The following is a 14,700-nucleotide window of genomic DNA, read 5'->3' as shown; positions in this document are numbered from 1 at the left end:
TGATTGATGTTGGCCTTTTTAGCATTAAATGAAATGATTATCAAAAAGATTTGGAGGGGGAATTGCTAAAATTATGATGATGTGTACTGAAAATTAATATATAATATGAGTAGTTGAATAAAGCGCGTCCTGAAATTAGTTAGTAATTGTTGCTCGTCTATGAATATATTTACAATGGAGTCTTTATTCATCTAAAATTTCATCTTTTCCAGCAGGACCAGTCTTTTTAATAATGAAAGACGGAAATCAGTCTGTGGTGAAGGAATTCATCCTTCTCGGACTAAGAAATGACAAGAAGCTGCAAGTTCCACTATTTCTGATATTTCTACATATCTACATTATTACACTAGTGGGCAATATTTCTATCATGACCTTGATTCAAATTTCTCACAATCTCCAGACTCCAATGTACTTCCTTATCAGTAATTTGGCATTTGTAGACATTTGCTATTCATCAGATCTTATGCCAAGACTCCTGGCCAATTTCCTTTTAGAGAGAAATGTGATTTCATTTCCTGAATGTAGGATACAACTTTTTGTGTTTGCCTGCATGGCAGGATTAGAGGTTTTGATACTTGTGGCTATGGCCTATGATCGATACACAGCCATCTGCAATCCACTGATGTATCCAATCATAATGACCAGGAAACGTTCTGTTCATCTTGTCATTTTGTCATATTGTATTGCCATTCCTAACTCTATGATGCATACCATTGGCACTTTGAGGTTGTCCTTCTGTGGATCGAATAGAATCAACCATTTCTTCTGTGATGTTCTTCCACTGTTAAAGCTGTCATGCTCCAATACCGTTGTCAATGAGAAGCTGGTGTTTTTTTCAGCTGCCATACTTTTGGTGGTACCCGTTGTCCTTATCCTCAACTCATACAGTTACATCATTTCAACCATTTTGAGGATCCACTCCTCTGAAGGCCGACAACGGGCCTTCTCCACCTGCTCATCACATTTTGCTTGTGTCATAATTTTCTATGCAACTAGTCTATTTATGTACCTGAAGCCAACTCACACTTCCTTATTAGTGCAGGACAGTGTGGCATCTTTGTTCTACACAGTAGTGCCTTCATTGTTCAACCCACTTATCTACAGTTTAAGGAACAAGGATTTCAAAATAGCCCTAAAGAAGGCAAGAGGAAGAGCTTGTGTGCGGAAAATGGGTTGTGACTTACAGTGACATTTGTGGCCTCCCAGGTGCTGAAATTTTGTTTATTCAGCAATGATGCACTGCACTAAATTTGAGATGATTGGGAAGGGGCTTTTACTTGACTTATGAAATATATATGACAAAATCTATACTTTATCTTGTCCTTTTGTTTTTTCTGGATTATTGAGGTCCCTACTTGGAACTAGGTCTAGGCGAAATTCTCCTATGGAGAAACTATGTAAAATGGCAAAACATTATGCAAAGTTACACGAAATGGCACTTTCCGATTTGTAGGTATTATTATAGCAAAATGTATCTTTGGATACATTATGGATGTAAGAACGAATTTTGAACTAAAAATAAATAGCATAAAATTGCTTGTGATTTAAAGAACAGCAGCTCGCGTTCTATTCGTTTACTTTCTTTCCTTGCTACCACAATAGGATTTTTCCTCGAATTAAATATTAATTACATGACCCAGCATAATGTTGCAATGTCAGCTTTTTGTTTAACAAGCATAAAATGAAATTCTGGAAATAATAGTAGAATATGCTGGTGTAAACAAAATTTCATGCGGACCTACTTGAATCCAGAGTTGCCCTCTATCACTGTGATGTAGGAGATCAAGATCTCTCTACCTTCCTCATTGTATGAACTGATTGTAAATGCTTTTTTGCCAGATCTAACTGACCTGCATATATTGGCTGTTAAAAAATATAAAAAAAAATGTAGTGTACCCCCCAAAATAAAATTCAGCATATTAGCAACATTTCTCAAGGATACTCTAGTTTATTAACAAATAGATTGCAATGGTTTACCCATAATATGCAAGACTATATTCTTCAACTAATTCAAGGGTTCCACAAATAATTCTGAAGTGACCAACTTTCCCTTCACAACACAAAACACCTATTGAATATTTTTTGAAAACTCAAAGCAAAAAGAAAACATTACATTTGCTCTTTTGAGGATCTAAATAATGGCATCTCATGCTAAGCAGTGTTTATTCAAGAATGAATGTAAAACATTGACTTTATTTCAAGCGTTTTATGTTAAAATTATTCATACCGTATTTTCATCAACATTGTATTCAAATAATACCTGAATTATGAATTTTTATTTAAAAAAACAAAAGATTTTTCATTCATAATTGTCTTAACCTTTAATAGGATTACAAGCTTCACAGGACTGACCCATGGTTTTATATTTAAACTCATTCTTGCAAAATGTGCTCATCAAACCATATGATTCATGAACATTCCTTTAACCTTTGACACATCTTTCAGACATGATAAAAACGTGACAGAATGGAAATAGTAAGCTGGTTCTCATTCTTCAGGCTACAGGCTTAGCACAGTCATGATTGGCTGTCCAAAAGGGGGTTGGAGCCGGTCACCAGCAGGTGGTGCACACAGTGACTAGATAGCAGCCAGGTCTTATGGCCAACACGCCCCTCTGGCCCCCACAGCACATGGTCAAAGTCCTTGTACAGCGGGGGTTGACTTTCTAAGGGATTTTGAGTGCAGTTCCCCCAGTACAGTAGGGGGGTATGCTCAACTTAGAATATGAAAAAAAATATGAAACTCAAAGTTAGTCATGGGACTAGATGAAAAAAAACACTGAAAATGTAAGTATTTTAAAATGTCATCAGTGATATCATCAAGTATGTCACATATGGTAACCCCCTTTTTTCTAGTCACCGATTGATGGATCAGCATAGATCTTTCCATGAAGGAGTCAAGGGGATGAACTTTTTTTGGAATGTATCCCGCAGATTCATCACCACAGTCATTACAAAAATAAAAAAATGCCTTTCCTATTGACAATCTGTCCTTGCTATAACAGTGATATTTGTGTGGTTGGTTGTTCACAAGATGTAATAGGGCTTGGGTGTCTGAAGGGAGTGGGTTGATTTGAACAGTTGTGCATAGGGTGAAAGTTGTGGGTAGTAGGGCGTTTGCCACCTGATGGAGCTTGGGCATCTGGAGGGAAAGAGCGCTCTGTGATGAGTTTTGCATTGGGCACAGGCTGGTTTAATGTGAGCTTTGCCATCTAATGGGCTAGGGTATCTTGAAGGAGTGGGGTTTCCAGGAAAAGTTGTAAACAAGTCGAAAGCTGTGTGCCGCATAATATGAGGCATGGATGTCTTGAGTGAGTGGGTTCTATGTCAATAGTTGAGCACAGGGTGAAGACTGTGCATGCTAGGGGCTTGCCTTCATAATGCGGTTAAGGTCTTTAGAGTGTGAGCTGTCTCCGCAAACAGTTGTAAAAAGGTTGTATGAAATAGGGGTTTGATCATATAGGGGGGCTTAGGTGTGAAGAGGGAGTAGAATAAATTTTGATTACTTTATATACGCTCATATGTTAATATAATATAAACTTGAAATTATTCTGTGTTCCTCATTGATGTCACCAATGGCATCTTCAATGATGTTGTTTGAGATCTTAGCAGTGATGGCAACACAAATATGTGGCAGTTACAATTATAAGTCACTGGTTCTCATGTGCTAAACAACTGAATAAAAACTAAGTTATAAGGGGGCAGGGTAGTGGTATTCTCACCCCAAGTCCCTTGTTGGTGGTCACAGAGCAACCTCCTGGGGTCAAATTAAAAGTAAATAGTGTAAAATGTGCTGCTATACTCCTGTGGGACCCAGTGATGCCCTCTGAGGTACTGCAGGACTCTTGCAGGTCTCAGCATGCTCCCCAAGTGGTCCTAACACACCAGCACACTCATTAGATGAGTCACCAGTTACAGTTAGCAGAGGAAACTATAGCTTGCCCTCACACATTATATCACTCGTGACTTGTTCTATGACATAATTTATGACATCACAGATGATGCCTCAAAATGACATCATTAATGACACCATTGAATGTGTGTGTTAGTTTGTTTAATAGTTTACATAGTGGTGGCTAGCGACTATATTGCGTATCTACCTCATTTTTGTACAGACTGTGTTTAGCTAATTGATATAATTGTTTAGAAAATGCATGCGTACAGAGTGCACCCGAGGTGTGTAAACCTATTAAATATGCTATACATCTTTGTATTGAAGAGTAACTCTGTATGCATGTGACAGGTGATGACTTCTGTTCATTATGTTCCATACAAGTTTTTTGTTATAGCAGAAAACATTTTCAGCGCGGGAAAGATTCTACGTACTGCATACTAAGGGGGAGATTTAATAAGATTTTGCACCATGTTCGACGCAAATCAGCGCAAAATCATTTTTTACTAATTATTTTCCTAATTTACTGCATAGCGCTGCTTCGCATTACTTTGCGTCAGGGGGGCGTACCAAGGTGGTGCATGGGAGTTCCCATGCAACCACCCAAGGTTTCTCATGCTAAACCAAATTTACAAAGTACAGTAAATTGGGTTTAATGTGAGAAAAAGATGCCCTTTTAAACCAGGCACAAGGAAGGAGAAATGCTTTCATTTCTCCTTTTTTCTAAGGGTGGGCGTAGTTCGCGAAGTAGCACTTCGCGAAGCTACGCAAAGTGAAGTTCGCACTACGCGAGCTACGCGTAGCACTTCGCGAACTGCGAAGTAACATGTTCGCACTGTGCAAGATGTTGTTTTCAATGATTGCACAGTGCGGACAAGCAACCGGCACTGTGCAATCATTGAAAATGGCATCTTGCACAGTGCGAGCTGTAGTTTTCTGCTGCTCGAGTAGATTTTTCCTCGAGCTGCAGATTTCTCAACGCGAACTGGTAGTTTCTCATCGCGAGCGGTCGCGAGCATACGCGACCCCTCGCAATGAGAAACCTGACCTTCTCGCGTTGGGAATCTCGCCGGGAGGTTTATTTTCCATGCTCGCGATCGCGAACAAGGAAAAAGTCTCGCCAGGATGTCATTTTGCTTGCTCGCGGTCGCCAACTTGACGTTGAGGACCGCGAGCAAGCAAAAAATGACCGCAGCACTACGCAACACTACGCTACGCGTGTTCGCACTGTGCTACGTGCAGTTCGCGTAGTGCGAAGTAGCCCGAACTTCGCAAACTACGCGAGCGTAGCGTAGTGCTTCGCCCAGGCCTACTTTTTTCCCAAATTTGTATGTGGGCTGCACTTTGCAGCACGCATACAAAGTGAGAAAAACTTTGCCTCATGTCTAGGCATAGTGTGTTGTACAGGAAGGATAACCTTCCAATACCAAACCTATGCTAGACTCACACACACACACACCCTAGGGCTATGGTGCCAAGGTGTGTGTGTGGCGCACAGCAGCTGTAATCAGCGCCGGCACAAGGGAAAAGGGAGGAGGGAGCCATACCTTTGAAAATATGGCATTCTCCTGCTCTTTTCCTGTGGCGCAACGCAGACCGGCCTCGCGGGGGGGGCCTGCACTGGGTTGTGGGAAGATCTGGAAAATCTTCCCCTAAGTATTGTAAACAGCCTTAAATTATTAGACAGAATCGTCTCAGCATGACAATTTTTACTTAACATAAAAGACTGTGTTCACCAAGTATGACCCTATGCACATGTGATCGTTTGCTTCAGAAGATGAACTATCTGTAAAGTTTTCACCACAGTATGAAGCCTGCAGATTTGGGTCCAATCCATCATTTCTTTGAAAAAAAAAGGATGGATTGTCTGTACTGGGGATAAATGTTTGACATTGTTTCAGCATTCCATTCATCAATTCTTCTTTTTAGATTTTTTGCCCTAAGAAGGAAGGGTATGACCATATGTGGGTCATGTGCTCCCCATGCCACTGAAGTAAAGCTAGCCTGGCTGATGAGGGGTGAAACCCTGAAACCGGTCCCAAGATGCTGGTTTACGGTCCAGGCAGGACCTTGCCAGGCAGTTTAGGCTGCGCTGCTTCCATGGGGAGTAGGGTCAAGACTGAATTGCATAAATTGGAATGGCATTGTGTGCAACAAAAACGATGGATTTAAGGCCAGATCTCTGTAATGGGGTGAATGTTTGACATTGTTTTAGCATTCCGTTAATCAATTGTTCTTTTTGTCGTATGATTTTTAGCACCTTCAGACCTTAGTTGTTTTAAGTGAGTGAACACTGTTCTTAGTAGATAGTTTTTAATACTCTATAGTGTACTTCTCATGAGGTACATGGTCTCCATTAAGTAAATACTGGTTACAGTACCCACATATCTACTTATATCAACTTAATTTCCTAATGTAGGTTCATTGACTGTCAGGGGTTTGATACAGATATAAGCTGTCCATAGTAGGGCATTATTTTAGAACACACATTCGGGATTTTTAGGCTTTCTTTGAATAGTTGTCTACAGATTGAATACCGTATACAATGAGGGTTTCCCATATATCTGTGGTTGATTATTGATGTAAGCTACGCTACCCGTTAAGTGAATGATATAGGGTCAATGCAGCACATGACCCATGCTTTTTACACCTATGTTTTGTTGGTGGGGGTTGGCCACAGCACCTTATGTTTTTTAAAAGTAAGAGGTCCACATTCCCCCCTGCCCCACTGCCTGAGCCTTATTAGGCCACAAAGTATTTTTCTTTAAAAGGGAAGGGGTGAGTGGCCACTCTCCCCAAGCCTCATTAGGCCCTGGGGATCCAATCCCCCAGGGCTTATTTTATGAAAGGAAGGGGGTACACATGGCCCTCCTCCCTGAGGCGTATTATGCCCAGGGGCCCCCATCCCACAGGGCCTTCCTTTTTGTGGTGGTCTCTGTGGCTCTCTCCCTGAGCTTTGTTAGGCCCTAGTGACTCCAGGGGCACTATTACAATTAAAGGTGAGGGGGCTGCATGCCCCCCTTACCTTAGCCCTGTTAGGCACTGGGAATCCCATCCACCTGGACCCTTTTTTAAATTTAGAAGGAAGAGGGCCCATGTGGACCCCCTCCTGGAGCCTTGTTTGGCCCTAAAGACCCCATCTTCCAAGGTCCTTTATTTCTATTAAAGGAGATTGAGGTCACATGGCCTGCCTCTCTAGCCTTGCTAGGCCCTTAGAACCCCTTCCCAGAGGGCCATTACTAAAATTAAAGCAGAGGGGGTACACATGATCTCCTGCCTGAGACATATTACCCCATCCCCTAGGTCCTTGTTTTTTTTTGGGAAGGGGCACCAATGTCCAATTCCCCAATACTTTTTTTTATGAAAGTGGAGAGGGGCTGCATGGCCTACCACCCTGAACTTCATTAAAACCAGAGGGGCCCATCCTTGAGGCCTTTTATTAGAGGGGAGAGGGGAATTGTGGTCCCCCCCATTCCCCAGGGCTGTTTATTTTAATGAAAGGGGATGGAGGCCATGTGGCCCTCCCTCCTGAGCCATCTTAGGCCCTGTGGACCCCATCTCCCATAGCCTTTTTTTAAAAATTAGAGGAGAGAGGAGCTGCGTGGTCCCGCTCCCCGAGCCTTGTGAAGCACCAGGTAAAGTACATATAAACAAACAGACATATCAGGCCACACCAAGGAGCATGATGGAGCAGTTGAAAAAAAGAAACTGTACAATCTTTCATTCAAACACCTGATAAATCTACAAGAAATCAAGGAGCGCAAACAGGATCTTTTTTAAGGGGCATGAATCTAGCATTGATAAGGGGGGTGTCGTTATTTTGCCCAGGGAACAATATGTAGGTGAAGCACTCAGACAAACTAATAGAACTGAGCATTATGAGAAAATATGTAAGCAGTATTATTTGGATCCCAGAAGTAAATTGATTGAATTGCCTACAGATTGGAATGGCTGTTTCCATAAAATGAGTCACCTACAACTCCTACTATGTATCTTCTACAGAAGATGCACGAGGATATGGGAGACCTATATTATCATCCCGAGGTGCTTATTTGGACATACCTTGGAACATGTTGACCTTTTTTTGTTCCGGTTTGTAAAGTCTTTGCCAGCTTACTTAAGGGATACCAAATACTTTAAAGTGAGACTGCTGGATATCTTATTGGAAGAAAATTACTCTTTGGTTACAATGGATGTGAGCGCCCTTTATCCAAGGATTCAACATCAAGAAAGTATGAGGGTCTGTAGGCTTTCGTAAGAGCTAGATGTATACATCTGTTACAATGCTACAACTCCAGCATCCTTCACAATCTCAATGCGGAATGCAACAACAACTGCCAGCTCTCTTCGCTGACCAACACCCTCTATCCTGTCTACACTGTCACCCCAGCTTCACCCACCTCTGTACCCCAGCAGCATCTCCCAGCCTACCGGACATCACTGCTCACAAACCACTCAACTGCATCCTCCTCAAAGTACGTTCCCTACACAAGCACACCATAAAAATCTGGGACCTCCTTAACACCTATCTGCCCAACGTCACTTTCCTCACGGAAACCTGGACCAATGTCAAATCTGCACCCAACAAGGCCACCACCATTTTCTATGGATACAAGATCTTGCGCGAGGACCGCCCCATCCGTCCAAGAGGAGGCATTGCCGTTGTTCACAAAAGCACCTTCCGCATGACCACCCTCCTGGATGACACAACTATCCTCATGGAGCACACCCACTTCCAGATCCAGATCCAGACCAACCCAAAAACGACTCTATGCGGAACCCTTATCTACAGGTTGCCTGGTCCTCGCACTCCCCCTACCGACATCATCACCAACATCCTACATCCTACTCGGAGACCAAAATTTCCACCTGGATAACCACGCTGACTCAAACACTGCCTCCTCCTATAGAACTACACTGCCATAGGACTGAAACAATTGGTCACCACCCCCATGCACACTGCGAGACACACACTTGACCCCTTCTTCACCAGAGGAAACAGAACCTCTTACAGCCACACAACGGAACATGTCTGGACAGATTACCACTCCCTCTGCTCCTCCTTCAAAAAACCCTCTGTACACAAGCATACCCACTGTCTCCCCAGCAGAAGCTAGAACAAAGTCACTGAAAACCAGCTCACCTCTGCCCTCATCAGCATCCCACTACCGACTATGTCAGACACGAACACCGCAGCATGCAACCTCCACCACGGGATCACGAACTGCGCTGTCACACTCGCCCCTCTCAAGAAAGCCACCAGAAGTCACATCAAGAAAGCAAAGTGGTTCACTTCTGCACCTCAAGAATTCCAGATGCTCCTGCAGACGACTCAAAAAAAGGACATGGAGGAACCAAAAAAAAAAAACACAACCAACTCATCAAATTCACAAGGAAGAAATCCCTCCAAGACAGGAAACTTACCGAAACACATAACACCAAAGAGCTTTTATCCATCATCAAGGAATTTGCCAAACCCTGCAGAGAAACAACAGACATCCCACCCTCCCAAGACCTCTGCAACAGACTCAGCACCTTCTTCCACCACAAGCTTAAGATGATCTACGGCAACTTTGACAACCAAGACCCCCTCATCGCTCCAGCTCCCCCCTCATGCAATGCCACTTAACGGATCCAGCTCAAATGGATCCCGCTCATGACAGAAAACACTTTGAAGAACATGAAAAGCATCTACTCCGGAGCACCCTCAGACTCCTGCCCATACCACAGAGCCACATCTGCATCACACCCATACTACATTGGATGATCAACTGCTCCCTCAAGACTGCCACCTTCCCGATGACTGGAAACACGCTGAAGTCAATCCTCTCTTGAAGAAACCCTCCGCAGACCCAATTGACCTCACAAACTTCAGGCCCATCCTCTGCTTCCCTTTGCAGCTAAGGTCATCGAAACGGCCATCAACACCCAAGTAGCAAACTTCATCGAAGCTAACACGGTCCTGGACATCTTCCAATCTGCATTCTGAAGCAACCACAGCACCAAGACCGCCCTACTCGGCACCACAATGACATTTGCTCCCTCCTCGACCAGGGCAAAACTGCAGCACTCATCTTCCTGGACCTCTCGGTTGCATTTGGCACGGTCTCCCACCGCACCCTAGCCACAAGGCTCCACGATGCCGGCATAGTTGGCAAGACCCTCGACTAGATACGATCCTTCCTCACCAGCAGAACTCAGTGGGTCAGACTCCCTCAGCCCCACCCTCTTCAATGTCTACATGGACCCCTTACAATCATTGTCCGGAAACTGTGCTCACCATAGTCTCTTAGGCTGATGACCCCCAGACGATCCTCTCCCTCTGCAACAAACCCAACATCGCCAAACATAACTTCCAAGAAGGGATGAAAGCCGTTGCCACCTGGATGAAGAACAGCTTCCTGAAACTCAACTCAGAAAAGACAGAAGTCCTCATCCTTGTCGCCATCCCCTCCAGATGGAATGACTCCTGGTGGCCCTCTGCCTTTAGAAAACCCCCACCTCCACAGCCAGGCACGAAACCTCGGCATCATACTAGACTCATTGCTCACAATGAACTGCCAGATCCATGCCGTATCCTCAACATGCTTCAGCACCCTCCCAATACTTTGAAAGACTTTCAGATGGATCCCAACCGAATCGAGAAAAACAGTCATGCACACACTCATCAGGAGCAGAATGGACTATGGCAATGCTCTCTGTGCAGGAATCAACAAGAAACTCCTTTGCAAACTCAAGACTGTCCAGAATGCCACCGCCAGACTGATTCTAGACATCCTATGTTGCAGTCACATCACTCAACACCTCCATGATCTCCACTGGCTTCCAGTCAAAATAAAAATAACCTTCAAACTCCTCACCCACACATTCAAGGCCCTTCACAACACTAGACCAGCATACATGAACATCCGCCTCCCCTTCCACACAACCAAAAGACAACTACGATTAGCCCAGCACTCTATGGCCTCCATCCTACATATGAACAAGACTAGAATGGGAAGAAAGTCCTTCTCCTACCTCACAGCCAAAGCCTGGAACACCCTTCCCTCCACCTCTGGCAATCTCCCACATTGACCCAGTTCAGGAAGGGCTGGAAGACCTGGCTCTTCGGATGACCCAAGCACTCAGCGGAGCCTCTCCCCTGTGCCTTGAGACCCTGACTGGTGAGTAGTTGCACTTTCCCAACCCTGAATGATTGATTGAATGTAAAGACTTGTTGCTTGAAATGGTTGCGATCTGCTTAACAGAGAATATGCTTGCATATGACAACCAACATTACAGACAGATACGAGGAACATCCACTTGCACCTGCTTCTCACCCAGTTGGTAGGAGAAGCAGGTGGTCTAGACCAAATCCATGAAAAAATACATGGAAATATTGTGGTTTGATTGAAATATGTTGACAATCTCTTCCGAATATTTCAGGAATTGGATGCAGATCTGAAATCTTTTAAAGGAGGAGCCTAAATTGCAATAGTTTGAGCTTAAATTTAACTGTGAGTGCAAGTCAGACATCAGTAGTCTTTTTAGTCCTCAACGTTTTGTTAGGGAAAATAAGATTTAAACAATGCTCAATAGGTAGGAAACAACTGGCAATTGTATTCTACACCCAAACAGCAATCATCCACCATCATTTAGATAAGCATTCTTCTGTGGAAAGTTTTGAAGTGTGAAAAGGAATTGTAGTACCATGTGTGTTTTCATCATTGCACAGAGAACATTTATTTCAAGGTTGAAAAGGAGGTGATATTCCAGAAAACTATTGCTTAAAGCTATGGAGAAAGTGGACCAAGAATCACATAAGGAGATTCGGTTTGGAGACAGCAACGTATTGAAACTACAAAAATATCACAATTTAACAAGTTGTGTTTAGAAATAACCATGGGCGTAGTTCGCGAAGTAGCACTTCGCGAAGCTACGCAAAGTGCACTTCGCACTACGCGAGCTACGCGTAGCACTTCGCGAACTGCGTAGTACCTTGTTCGCACTGTGACAGATGTCATTTTCAATGATTGCACAGTGCGGACAAGCAACCGGCACTGTGCAATCATTGAAAATGGCATCTTGCACAGTGCGAGCTGTAGTTTTCTGCTGCTCGAGTAGATTTTTACTCGAGCGGGAGCTTTCTCAACGCGAACTGGTAGTTTCTCATCTCGAGAAACCTGACCTCCTCGCGTTGGGAATCTCGCCGGGAGGTTTATTTTCCATGCTCGCGATCGCCAACTTGATGTTGCTGATCGCGAACAAGGAAAAAGTCTCGCCGGGATGTCATTTTGCTTGCTCGCGGTCGCCAACTTGACATTGAGGACCGCGAGCAAGCAAAAAAAATGACCGCAGCACTACGCAACACTACGCTACACGTGTTCGCACTGTGCTACATGCAATTTGCATAGTGCGAAAGAGCGCGAACTTCGCAAACTACGCGAGCATAGCGTAGTGCTTTGCCCAGGCTTGTTTTGCAACTACTTATAACACAAAATCAGATGAGGTCTAAAATACTCGCTCAACTCCTGGGAAATGTTAAGGTCAGAAACAGCATTACAAGATGTGCTGGGACCTAAACCTTCAATCGCCAATAAAAAATGTCCATCATTAAGGGACAAACTGATGGACAGCCATTTATAGTATATGATGAGACATAACTGGATGCCACCCTACTCTGTTTTTCCCATGTGGAAATTGTGTGTTTAAACACATAACTTCCATGACAGAATTGTCTGACATTAATTGGCTATATTTCATTAAACAACACGTTACTTGCAACACTGCACCTACAGTCTATGGAATGGCATAGGCATTTCTCACGTTATGTATTGAAAGCCCTATTTTCTCTGTCAAAAAGAGAATCATAATTATACCAGGGCTATCACCCATGCAGTTTCAAATTACAGCACAGCATAGCATTTCAAGGAATGTTATGTCAGTGACTGGATAAAATTGACCCAACTTGAACACATTCCCAAGCACATTTTAAGGGAAGATAAAACCCTAGCATGGTGTAGATTGGAATCACAATTTATAATTGATGTAAATATTGTTGCCCTTTCTGAATTAAGGCTTGCAGGAGCCAAAACTCATGATGCCACTAATTTTGCCTGGAATAAAGAACTGTTATTGAAGCACGTCTGGAGGGTCTGTGTGTACAGCACTAACTAGTCTGTGTCTTCTTGTTTGGAATATTTAGGTGTTTGACGCACCCTGACAGTCCCCGACCTGAGAGGCTGGGTGTCACCAGCATCACAAGGCTTCTGGATCATCTATAAAAGAGATGCCCACTGGCTGAAAACCAGGACATGCACCAAGTATGTTTGGAAGGGCCAACATTGAGAGGCCCGCCCCTACTTTGAAAACTTGATGGACCGGGCAGGGTTTGGAGTTTTTTTTTACCCTTGCACAATGTGCTGATTGAAAGACAAGAAAAAGGCAAATTACAAACTAATGTGACAACTATGTTTGGAATGGGAGCAGTATCTCCATGAAATGTCTTTGTCACATACGCAATTCAATCCTTTAAAGGCTTAAAAGAGGCATGTTTGGACCAGTAAATGAAAAATGAAACATAGAAAGACAGGGAATTGAAAAGTAATCAAGAAAAAGGCATTATGGTGGACATTGTGGGCCTGAGAATTGTGAAACACATGCAAAACTAAGACAGTGTTGAAATTAAATATGCAAAGTCAGGCAGCTGTTAAGGATTTACCTGCGCAAGAATTGGCGAGAATATTCACTGTCTTCATGCAATATATCTGATAACAACTTTTTAACAATTGAGTTAGTGTCACTTTTAATAGATTAGCACATGCGCATCCTGTTCCTTCTTCCCTGTTTGAAACTATGTTTTTAAAGATCAGACAAGTCTGCCATGAATCTGTGCATATGATTAAAGCTTGCAGGAGCCGAAATGTGCGATGCCACTAATTTTCCCTGGATTAAAGAACTGTTATTGAAGCACGTCTGGAGGGCCTGTGTGTACAACCCTAAATAGTGCGTGTTTGAAATATATATATATTCACTGAAAAAAACACAGGTTTCAGGGACGTTATAGTTAGTTAGACATTTCACTCGTACAAAACCAGAGATATTTGGCTGTTATAGTTATTTGAGCTAACTATAACTCACGCCCCCGCAATGCACTGCTGATGAGGTCACATATTACATCACTCATGGTCAGTGACATCACTGATGACTTCTCAAATGACATCACTGATGACATCACTGATGACATCATCCACTTAATAACTGATGCACCTCCTCACACCCTAATATAACCTTTCATACACCCACTCTAAAATACAGACTACCATTCTTGAAACCATAGATACACCAATACCAGTTAGTACATACCCACTCACTGATTGATAGGTCTACACACATCCACCCACTCACCGATACAGTCCCTCATACACGCAGTCACTCATCAATACAGCCTCCGATATATGCACTCATACACCCATACGGAAACTCACATACTGCCACTTATCCACAGAGATACTCACACACCTAGTAAGTCACCCAAAGATTCAATCGCACTGCCATTTACTCACCAATACAGTTATACACACACCACCACACTTATTCAGACAGATACTAACACATACTCTCTCTTTTATACACTCACTGACACAAGCATACACCCATCCATACAGCCCCTCTCACAATCACTCACTCTCACATATAGTAACATATACACTCAAACATTCAATATACTGCCTTTCACATATGTACTTACTCACACATATACTAAGCCCGGGCGGAGTTCGCATAGCCGCACTATGCAATCCTACGTGAAGTGGCAAACAAACTCTGCAA

At 43.2% G+C, this 14,700-nt stretch overlaps 1 protein-coding gene across 1 annotated transcript; it reads left to right on the top strand.

Moving 5' to 3' along the window:
- The first annotated feature begins 232 nt into the window (after positions 1 to 232).
- On the top strand, positions 233 to 1,189 carry LOC146853911 (olfactory receptor 8A1-like). The gene has a single exon (XM_085650967.1). It carries the CDS (start codon positions 233 to 235, stop codon positions 1,187 to 1,189), a length of 957 nt encoding a protein of 318 aa, XP_085507093.1.
- Positions 1,190 to 14,700: the final 13,511 nt, after the last annotated feature.

Source organism: Triturus cristatus, chromosome 4_1, assembly GCF_964204655.1.
Source record: "Triturus cristatus chromosome 4_1, aTriCri1.1, whole genome shotgun sequence".
NCBI lineage: Eukaryota > Metazoa > Chordata > Amphibia > Caudata > Salamandridae > Triturus > Triturus cristatus.
Note: the sequence above shows the minus strand (reverse complement) of the source record. Positions and strands in the feature narration are given on the sequence as shown.

Coding starts and splice junctions, on each gene's coding strand:
- LOC146853911 (XM_085650967.1), top strand. CDS start 233: ATGAAAGACGGAAATCAGTCTGTGGTGAAGGAATTCATCCTTCTCGGA.